Raw genomic sequence first — 11,169 nt, 5'->3', positions numbered from 1 at the left:
TCTGATGCATGTATTTTTTTCTGCTAATGCTCCTGTCATTAAAAGTACACTAGTCAATCCCCTTCTAGGCATTTGGTTTTCCAATTAATGTGGGATCATTAAATAAATATTTGTTTCCTAAATCATACTAATATGGCTACCATTTATTGAGTGCTTATAAGTACAGCACAGTGCTGAATGTGCTACCTCATTTAATGCACAGATGAATGCTATGAGATAGTTACACATTTTGTTAGACAAGGAAAGTGAATCTGAGGTTAGTGACTTGGCGAGTATAGAGGCCGGTCACCCTTCTCTCTTAATCATTATATTTGATTGGGATATGTACACACAGAGATAGACCTAGCAGATAATTAAAAACATTATCAGATCTCCTAAACTTCCTTTGGCCTCTTCTGTATTTATCAGTGTGAATGCTAGTCTTTGAAAATTCATCTTTCACTACTTCCACCATCCATCATTACCTTAGAATAGAAGTGGCAACGGGTTTTGATTGGCAACGGGTTTTGACTAAAGATGCAAGGTTCCCAGGAAAAACAAACAAGAAGAGATTAGAGGGAAGCTGACGTGGCTCAAGTGATTCGAGTTACCACCTACCACATGGGAGGTTCTGGGTTCAGTACCAAGTGCCTCCTGGAGAAGACAAGCAGACAGCAAGCTGGTGCAATGGGTTGGTGTGGCAAGCTGATGCAATAAGGAGACACAAAGAGGAAACACAATGAGAGACACAACAAAGAAGGAAGCAGAGGTGGCTCAAGCGACTGAGTGCCTCTCTCCTACATGGGAGGTCCCAAGTTTGGTTCCCGGTGCCTCCTAAAGAGAAGATGAGCAGACATAGAGAGCACACAGTAAATGGAAACAGAGGGCACACAGTGAGCACAAACAATCAGTGGGAAGGAATAAATAAATCTTAAAAAAAAAGAGCGGGGGATTAGAAAGTAGATGCAATGAATATTTATATGGGCCATTTTATTTCTTGAGTTTGTCTTTCTTTACCACAGTATAAAGCAGAAAACAGATACTTTTTTGTTTATAATCACATAACAATACTTAAAAAAAAGCCACCACTTGACACTCATATTCTGCTTTTATTTATTGTCTGGCTAACTTACAAAGACACAAATGTGTAGGGTAGAATCTACCCCACCATTTAAACTATCCCGATGGTCTAGATACCATACGGTGCAAGTTTACATAGTGCAGTGGTATGAAAATAAATTTTTTCTCCCTTCCACAGTCCCTGACAATAAACAGGGAAATATTAATTTCATGCCAAAATTTGTTGGGCACTTAACAGTCATCTCATTTCTGCTACTAAAAGAATAAAATTGGTATTTCAAGTTAAAATATAAAGGCCTAACAGTTTTTACAAATATGCAAATAATCTGCTACTTAGACATAAAAAGTTTATTTCTTTCAAATCAGAAAGTAAGGCACCATTGGATTAAACATTTTTCTTGGCTTTTACTAAATAAAACGCATAGTGAAATAAATACTGAACACTGAATTTTAATACTGTAATACATTTCAATATAAAATGATATGTGAATGTTAAAATACTGTTGTGCATCTTGAATACATTTATCTGAAAATTTTATGGGAAAAAAGCACACGTAAGCCCTGATTTCAGGGAAGAAAATAATCATTTTTGTGATTTGCCATAGTTAAAGATTTTAGCATGGAAACTAGTCAAAGTTTTGGATGCAATTAGGTTGCTAACTTTCAAAGGAATGTAAGTAAATTAATGAAACATTCACTTAAAAAATACATTCTAAAACATCTCTATTCTGGATAAATGGTAACTTTGAGCTACGACCCTATTTTAAACATTAGGATGGTCTCTGCAAAATTGGGATATAAGGAAATTGGTTAATTCTCATTACCACTTACAAAATTTAGAACCACTTTCTCTCAGTCAGACTTTTCTCTGCTATATTGCTAGGAAACTCAATCTTTTCTGAAGTGGGTCATTAGGTTTTATCATAGGGATGTTTATCACTTGAAGCCTGATCAGAGACTCCAAGTAAAAAGAGGCTGCTAAATTACAAAAATGTCAGAGATAAATATATTTTTGAAAATACTTTGCTAAGCTTATTACACTTTTGTATTTCTTGATTCTTTTTGGGTAAAGAGCCCCAATGACTGTATGGAAGGTACATGAGTGGTTTAAGACAGGGAGAAAATAAGTTCTCTATATATCAAGCCCAGGACTTTGGCAAGGAAAGTTATAAAAATACAATATATTCAAATTGATAACTTCATAAATTTATTAGACATCCCTCAATTCTCGTTTTTATATAAATGAAACAATTATTTATTTTATAAATAGGAATGCATTTTTCAAATTTTTCTTTGGATTGATTTCTTGTTAGTATTTCCCGGCAATACATGAACAATACACTGAAACCATGACACAAAGTTCAGGTAGACATACATGGACATATGTGGTTGTGTGCTTTTAAAAAATAAGTAATGGCAATTTTAGACATAATCAACCATATAAAACATCTAAGTGGACATATTTTTTCCCAACTCTATAGCTAGATTTAAAAGTCCCAGTAAGGTTTTGTAAACAAAACCAGAGTTAAAAAAGGCAAGGCCAGCTTGTCCCGTGGTCCTTTAGGGGAGCTTTATTTGCATAGATCCAAGACAAATGCCTCTCTCTGTGAGGCTAAACCAAATTCCCTCTGAATTCCCAGTAGCTAGCACCCTAATGCTCTCGATGCCATTAGCATCACAATATGATTCTTGGAGCTTTGCCCACCAATCGAAACTGTTTTCTTGTTCCTGCTCCTGATTTCATACCTTTCCCTGACTTTCCTTCCCCTACCACGAGCTACACATAAGCCTCTCCCGCCCTGAGGAGCATGCTCAGTGGGAGAGGAACAAACCACCAGGCAGAGGAGCCAACACTGACGAGTGAGCGCCTAGGCCAGCTGGCTCTGTGCCTGGAATACTCGCAGGCATTCAGTTTCTCTCCAATGGCTTTATTCCACGTGACTGTAAACTGTATCAGATCAATTTCTGACCTTGGTACTGTGAAGCAACACTTGTACACAGACATGAGGAGGGAAAATAAGGGAGCAAAATATAAGGTTGAGCTGTCTGCCAAAAAAGGTGTGGGTCCCAATTTTATTTTTAGTTACCTATTCAGTTATCTACTGCTGAAGCCATCTGGCCTCTTTAAAACAACAACAACAACAAAAACAAAACACCCATACACAAGAGGTTTTTGCACCAGCCTTCATCTTCCAGACCTGTGATGTCCTAATACAGTAGCCACCAGCGCATGTGGCTGTTGAGCACGTGAAACGTGGCTGGTCCAATTAGAGATGTGCTATGTGTAAGATACACAGCGGATTTCAAAGACTAAGTACCAAAAAAATGTAAAATACCTCATGAATAGTATTTTTTACTTAGGTTTTTTAAAAAAAAATGTCGTTTCCTTTTTTGTTAATAATTTTTGTATTGACTATAGGTTGAAATAATATTTTGGATTTAGAGGATTAAAAAGATATAATAAAATTAATTTCACCTGTTTCTCTTTACATTTTAAAATGTATCTACTAGATATTTTTAAATTGTGTATGTGGCTCACATATTTCTATTGGACAGCTCTGTCTTAGACCCTATGTCAGTCTGCCAAAGACAGGGACATCCATAACCTCAAAACAGTCATGTGAGTCCTTGCTCAACAACTCGCTTAGGTGGTCTGTGGTTCATGGAAACAAGCAGAAGGTCAAGCATGCAAGAAGGTGTGGAAGTCAACAGCTCTCTGGGACTTTAACAATTTTAGTTCTATAGCAAATAAGCAGTGACTGCTTGAATTTGGTTGGTGGAAAGCTGGGCTAGAGTTCATGAAAGCCTACAGACCCCCAAGCAGCCAACACTGGCAGGCTGTAGTCAAAGCAAGCACTAGCTTGGAGAATATACACAATAAAAAAAGCCTGGTGCATTTCATAACCAGATCTCTTACCCCAAACCCCCCCCCCTTTCCCACGCACACATATTTCCACCTTGCCTTCCCTTCTTCCTCATTGCCTATATGAAGGAGAAAGAAAAGGGGAGGAAGATGTGCAATTCTCAGACAGCAATAACAAAAGCAGCTCTTGAGCTTGGGCGGAGAAGGGCAGGCAAGGATCACCTCGGAATGGGAGGAAGAGGTGGGGCACCTCTTTCTCTTCGGTTAGATCCACCTTGATGGGAGAAAAAAAGACAAAATATAATTTAGTTAGAGAGTCGGTGTCCTCAGTGTGGACATGCAGGCTTTCAGGGATGGTTGCAAAGGTACCCACTATCTTAACCCCATGATCAAGATTTAAACTAAGTGGCATGTGTGGATTACTGAGACATGAAATAAAAAGAAGGATCTGAATAAACATTACTAGAGAAGCATGACCCACCACTGGCTACTGAGTACTTGTACAAAAGTAAGACAGTTGTAAAAAATTAATTTTCTTTTTATCACAGACCTAGTGCAAGTTAAGTATATATTTAGGAAATATGGATGAGCAAATACAAAAAAACTCACCCATGCTTGTACCACCCAAAGATAACCACTAATAACACTGTGCATATTTTCCATTTGTTTCCTATATAAATAGTTCCTTTTTTTTCCCCAGAAATAGGATTGTAGCTATTCAGTTTGAAGACTTTTCAAAATCTTAACTCTCAATATGTTAATGACACACTGCATTTTGAGTATACTACAGTTTAATTTATATAAAATGTATTTGTATAAATTTATTTATGTGAAATTTATTTATACCAAATTTTATTAATTTAATAAATCATCTTTCACTGGGCATGCAGGTATCTTCCAATTTCTAAACAATGAGTTTTTTTGTTTTGTTTAGTTTTAGGAGGTACCAGAGATTGAACTCAGGACCTAGTACATGGGAAGCAGGCGTTCAACCACTTGAGCTACATCCACTCTCCAAGATGCGTTGTGGTTTTTTTTAAGCTATGCATATTCATGCACTATCAGCAACGAGTAGGTCTGCCAGGGCCACTGCTGAGTCTCAGGTGGGCTGGCAGATTCCTCGGCAGGCATCTTATGGTGGCCCTAGTATCCTACTAGGGATTTCTGAGATAGAACTAAATCTCTGAGCAAGGAGAGGAGCTAGAGGAAAACACTGGCAGTCTATTAACCTTACCCCCCCCCCCCCTTCACCTTCCTCAACCAAAATTTCTCTTGGGCAGGCATTTGAGGAATGTCAGCCAGCCGTGTGTGTGTCAGAGAACCTTGATCATCAACTGTCATACCACAAGTGGTTAGCAAAACAAGGGCTGGTCCTGTAAAAGCTATAATTAGGTGTACTCAAAGTGGACTCCTCCCTGCTCAGGGTGGTCTGACTGCCCTCCAGGCTGTGCGCATGGAGGCTGAGACAGCTTCCGGAGCGTGATAGAACCTCTTGACAGTTATTTTTGTTAAATCACTTCAAAATATTAAAAATGCATAATGCTAGAAATACTTAAAGCAAATCTATAAAATATTTGGTGGGCGGGGCAGTGGAAATTAATTCACCAATTTAAGAAATATTTTTAAAAGCCTAATACGTTTAGGGTCTGTGCCACTCAATGAAGGTATAATAGTGAGAGGACAGACTTCTTGTCCTCGAGTTGCTTACAGTATCAAAGAAAGGAGGATGGTAAAATGTTGTTATTAAATGAAAAATCTGGACATGCTGGAAGGATAGTTCTGGTATCAATTTAAAGCACAAATAATATTTAAATTAGATTAAAATGCTTATAAGTGGGGAGCAGATGTAGCTCAGTGGTTGAGTGCCTGCTTTGCGTGTACGAGGTCCTGGGTTCAATTCCTAGTACCTCCTAAAAACAAACACACAAACTAAAAATCCAACTCTCACTGGGGAGTGGATGTAGCTCAGTGGTTGAGCACCTGCTTCCCATGTATGAGGTCCTGGGTTCAATCCCCAGTACCTCCTAAAAAAAACAAACAAAAAAACCCAACAACACCAAAAGAGCCCTTATAAGTAAGGAAAAATATTTAGGATCTACATGAACAAAGCCTTAAAATAAACTCACTGATAATGCCTAAGGTGGAAGAAACACAGGCTGTACTTTCATCAGCTAGAAGCCCCTCTTCTGATGAACATACAAACACACAACTCAAAGATATCTGTCCCATCTGAAGACTTTTCACCAAAAATTTCAACCAACTCTTGTATGCTAATTTTATTAAAAATATACCTTTTTCATTAGGCAAGATCTAGGAATACAGTGTTACACAGAAATGGATTTTCTAGAACTTAAAAGTTTTCCTTTCTGGTATTTGTTCATGGAAATCTTCCTAAGATAGTTTCTAATTCTTGCGGTTCTTCCACACAAAGCACTGTTCTTAAAAAGTCTGTTCTTAAAAACCTACAGAAACATGTTACTGTCCTATGCTCTAAAACCCAACTCTGTGTCCCTATCTCCTCCTTTGACCTGAGACTGCCAACTACCTCTTCTCCCTGGTGTTAGTGATTTTGCTTCTAACCAGACTTAACTTCTGCTGCTGTTAATCTGCTTTAAGACTGGTAACATATTTAAGAACTGTATGTTAAGTAGGCATCAGTAGGCTGAATATGTGTAAGGGCTCTGCGACGGAGGAAGGACATGGCTGGTGACATGGTGACAGTATTTGATATGCGCAAAACTTTTCCCCACACATTTCTGCCTGGGAATTGGTACTGAGGCTGGGGTATGTGCATATCTCATGCTAATTCTTTCTTAGTCCTATGCATTTATTGTTGTGAAATTTCAGTTTGTCTATTTTCTCTTCTTGTTCATATTTTGTCTTCAGTAGGGAAAAGGTATTAAGTTCTATATGGCAGCATTATATATATTAGCAAAAATACAGAAATAATCTAAATTTCCAATACTGGTAAATTACTATATGCTGACTTGATGGCAACTGTGAAATAAAAACCGTGTGGTAAAATGGGGAAATGTTTACTAAGTAATGTTTTGTTAAACACTGCCACTGCAAAACTGTATTCTGTAATTATAACTAAATTTAAAAAAAAAAACAATTATATGGATAAAAACTGCAAGAAAACATAGTAAAATGAAAAATGTTATATTTAGATGGAAAGATTATGGGTATACCTCATGTTTTCATGTAATACTCTGTGAAGCTATAATTATAATGCATTTAAAAGGTCAAAGCAGTCAGTGAGTTTTTGTTACAATTAATAAGACATCTTGCTGATATCTAACTAGTAAGAATAAAACAATGGCTGTATTTGTGCTGTCTCAAGAGGATTGAAATGGGGGAAGTTTGTCTAAACAAGTGAGATAATAAGATTCAATCTACTAGTAAACCACTGGTAAGGACACATTAAAACAATCATTTCTCATATGCATTCTGGGTATCTCCAGGCTCTGCATGGAGTGTAGAAGAGGAGTTTTCCAGAGTTTTTTGCTTCCTCTGAATGGGGTTCCCTGCCCCACTCCAGGCGAGAGTCCTGTACGTTACCCAGGCTATGTAAGCATGAATTTGACTAGTGCCCTTGCAGAAATACTCACTTCGACTTTCATTTCTTGCTGATTTACTGGGATAACTTTTGGTCGTTGGTACATATGGTTCTGGTGGTGGCAAATCAGAAATTGGATGGAAGGAGAATCTGCTTTCCCATTCATCTGTGGGAGAAACAAACAGTATCTTCAGTACTAGACAATCTGCTATGAAGACCTTATATAATGAAAGGCACAGAATGAAACAGAGAACTGCAGAAATCACTTCTAGTTTTATGCCCAGAAGTTACTATATAAGCTGGAAATGCTACAAAAGCCACTGATTTAGCACATCATAAGTTATACTGTTCTGCAAAGCAAACAAGGCAGATAGGCTGCCAGTTCCTTGCAGGAGCAGCTGGAGCTGTGTGGTGGGTAAGGTTTAGGACACCTTCACACCAGTGGGCCCAGAGATACCTGGAACTGCTCAGGTAACAGTGGCTTAAGAGCTGCAGGCCCTCTAGCCTCTTACCTGTGGCAAACTATTTAGAAATGGAGATAGGAAGGTAAGCTACAAAAATGGTTCTCAGATTTCTGGAATCTTGACAAGTTAACTAAAATGAGACTCAAAAAGGAACAGGCCAGGGAAACGGACTTGGCCCAGTGGTTAGGGCGTCCGCCTACCACATGGGAGGTCCACGGTTCAAACCCCAGGCCTCCCTGACCCGTGTAGAGCTGGCCCATGGGCAGTGCTGATGCGCGCAAGGAGTGCCCTGCCACGCAGGGGTGTCCCCCGCGTAGGGGAGCCCCACGCGCAAGGAGTGTGTCCCGTAAGGAGAGCCGCCCAGCGCGAAAGAAAGTGCAGCCTGCCCAGGAATGACGCAGCACACATGGAGAGCTGACACAGCAAGATGACGCAACAACAACAAAAGAAACACAGATTCCCGTGCCACTGACAACAATAGAAGCGGACAAAGAAAAACATGCAGCAAATGGACAGACAGAACAGACAACTGGAGGAGGGGGGAAGGGGAGAGAAATAAATAAAAATAAATTAAAAAAAAAAAAAAAAGGAACGGGTCAGAGAAAAATTATCTGCCTTCTTTGGTGAGAGGAGGGAAGAGAGTACTCTTTACTTTGAAATCTCAAGGTCCCTAAAATGTAGATAGATCACGGCAGAGCAGTACAATGACGAGAGTAACACAAACCAAGAAACAAGAAGACAAACACACACCAATTAACCATGCTATGGTTCCCCTATAGCCCAGAAGCATTTTCAAGGGCCTGGGGCCACATCTCACCTTCACAGGAAGACTCTTGGAAGCCGTTTCTAACTGACGTTAATGGTGGAGGTGGAGGAGGTGCCCCAGCGCCGGGCCTGTCGGGAGGAAGTGGAGGCCTGGACCCACCTCTGGGGCTATCTATTCCACTCCTGGATGGCAACTGAGGGGTGGCAGGCAGGGCCCGAGAAGTGCTGCCGTTTCTGTTTATAGGAGGAGGTGGTGGGAGAGGGCCTGGAGGAGAATTTAAAATCAGAGATTTGGTCAATAACTTATGTCCTACATTACCATTATTGCAGTCTTCATCAGTGTGCAATTACTGAGTGCCTGCTGGATGCATGCTCTTTAAAAATACAAAGAAATTCTGGAGACTTCTAGGAGATTTACCTGAGATATGAGTAGGCACATATTAACACAAAAATGCACAAATGTACACATGTATATGTAAAATGAGTGCATAATGATGGCTGAATGGCTGCATTGGCATTGAGTTAGTCTCAAGATTGGAGATGACACAGTTAAATTGAGAGCAGGAGATAATCTGTTTATACTAACAACCACATAATTTAAAAAACATTTCATAATCCTTTTAAATAGCTATTGAACTAATTACTGTGACATGAAGCTTATTAAAAATATGCTATTTTCAAAAAGATTAAGTTAGTTATGAAGTTATTCTAGGCCTTTAGAAGGATTCTGTTCGGTAAGTGCACAGTATTATTGCTAATTATACAAGCATATTTCTGTGATGGAGCTGATCTGTCTCCAGGCAGAACTGAAATCAGAAAACCAAATATCAGTCATGCTGAGACTAACAGGAGTTCCTTCTTGGTCCTTCCTCTTTAGGGAGGCAGATTAACGCAGGGAGTGAGAAAGGTGATCAATGTCCATGGCTATCGATGCTAGAGTGGGGTCCTGCCCCTGAGCAAGCTGCTGACACTGTGGAACTTGATTCCATAAAAGGGAACATTAAATAGTTTCCTTCCCCCAGCATTGTTGCCGGAATAATCAGTCAAAAAGCAATAAAAAGTACTATACATGTATTTGAAACAATTTCTTAAAAATGCTGGTAATGTTTACGTTCCTAGAAAAAAAATCCAAAGTCAACTCGTCTTCTTGATAAAACAAAGAAAACCTATCTTGCTTTTCCCATTCTCAAAATGCAGAGGCTATTTGAGAGTAAATTAAAAACAAAACAAAACAAAACAAAAACCACACTTGTGAGTTTTCCTACACAAATCAAAATGGCCTCAGTAATTATGCTTAATCTTCACGTACAGTGCATTACACTTGCAAGATGCCGACACTTTATGTAAATATGCCTTTTGGTGCTATTAATATAAATATCTCTCGTTAACTACAGATTCAGAAGATAACTAGCCGACCTTAACTTGAACAACCCGCCCACTGCAGACATCCCTAAAGGGAAGTATCAGCTCAAACACTAGGGGGCGGTGGGGAGGCGCTGCCCAGCCACGGTCAGGCTGGTGAGGAGTCATCAGTCCTCACCGCGCAGGGTTTATTTACTGCCCCATCTGCCTGTCACTGGAGTCCCGGTCAGGTCAGCAAGAGTTTATTTACAGGACGAAAAGTTTCTCACATGCTATGGGTTTAACTTCCCTGACTTCCCTGGCAATATTATCACATTAATTATCACTAAATGCAACTAGACGTCCGATATTATGGGGCCTGGTTCTATGACGATTTTTTTTTTAAAGCAAATGTTCATGTCCCTTTCTCTCCAACTTTCTGACCCCTACTCCAAATCCAGGCAGGCACAGTAGAAAAGGAAACATTTCTATTTCCCTCATGACAGAATAATAATAATTAAAATTGCCATTTATTGAATGCAACTACATGCTGGGAAGAAGACATATGCAACACATACTTGTCTCATTTCATTCTTAAAACAATCCTGTGTTAGGAACAGCATTAACCTCTTTCTCTAGATGAGGCCACAGAGGTTTAGGAGGCTAATGGGTGGAAGGACCACGATTTGACTCCAAAGCTGCCAAATGCTAAAGCCCACTCCCCTAACAATAAAGCTAAACCACACTCCAAAATACAGATAGTTCTTGACCTCCTATATGCTCCTTGTGAAGATGTAAATTGGGAGAAATTTACTGGAGAGCAACTGACATCATACTTATCGAAAGCCATAGTTTACTGTGCAATTTCTAGGAACTCATCCAAAAGAAATACATAGAATGTGAACAAATATTTAGCTATAAGGATGCATCACTGCATTATAAATCAAGATACATTTGTAAGATCTAATACCATGCAGTCACCAAGAGTCAGATTGTAGAATAATCAATCAAATCATCAAACATTAATGTGATATTGTTAAAGAGTTATTAAATAATATATGTAGTGTAATAATTTTGTGGAAAAAACTGAAAAGATACATAACAAAATGCTAACAATG

At 39.1% G+C, this 11,169-nt stretch overlaps 1 protein-coding gene and 1 non-coding gene across 9 annotated transcripts in view; one reads left to right on the top strand and one right to left on the bottom strand.

Annotated features, from left to right (window-relative positions):
- Positions 1–952: 952 nt before the first annotated feature.
- WIPF1 (WAS/WASL interacting protein family member 1) overlaps positions 953–11,169 on the bottom strand; it is a 129,036-nt gene continuing 118,819 nt past the window's right edge. For all 8 annotated transcript variants that reach the window (XM_004476806.4, XM_004476805.4, XM_012518959.4 and 5 more), the window contains 3 exons: positions 8,763–8,975; positions 7,534–7,647; positions 953–4,196 (listed from right to left, as the gene is read on the bottom strand). In XM_004476806.4, coding sequence (XP_004476863.1) covers positions 4,141–4,196; positions 7,534–7,647; positions 8,763–8,975 — 383 coding nt within the window. In that variant the 3' untranslated portion in view covers positions 953–4,140. The remainder of the gene's footprint in view (positions 4,197–7,533; positions 7,648–8,762; positions 8,976–11,169) is intronic.
- TRNAG-CCC (transfer RNA glycine (anticodon CCC)) lies at positions 5,874–5,948 on the top strand. Its single transcript has one exon. It is a non-coding gene; the product is annotated as a tRNA-Gly (tRNA).

Source organism: Dasypus novemcinctus, chromosome 7, assembly GCF_030445035.2.
Source record: "Dasypus novemcinctus isolate mDasNov1 chromosome 7, mDasNov1.1.hap2, whole genome shotgun sequence".
In the NCBI taxonomy this organism is placed as follows: Eukaryota; Metazoa; Chordata; class Mammalia; order Cingulata; family Dasypodidae; genus Dasypus; species Dasypus novemcinctus.
Note: the sequence above shows the minus strand (reverse complement) of the source record. Positions and strands in the feature narration are given on the sequence as shown.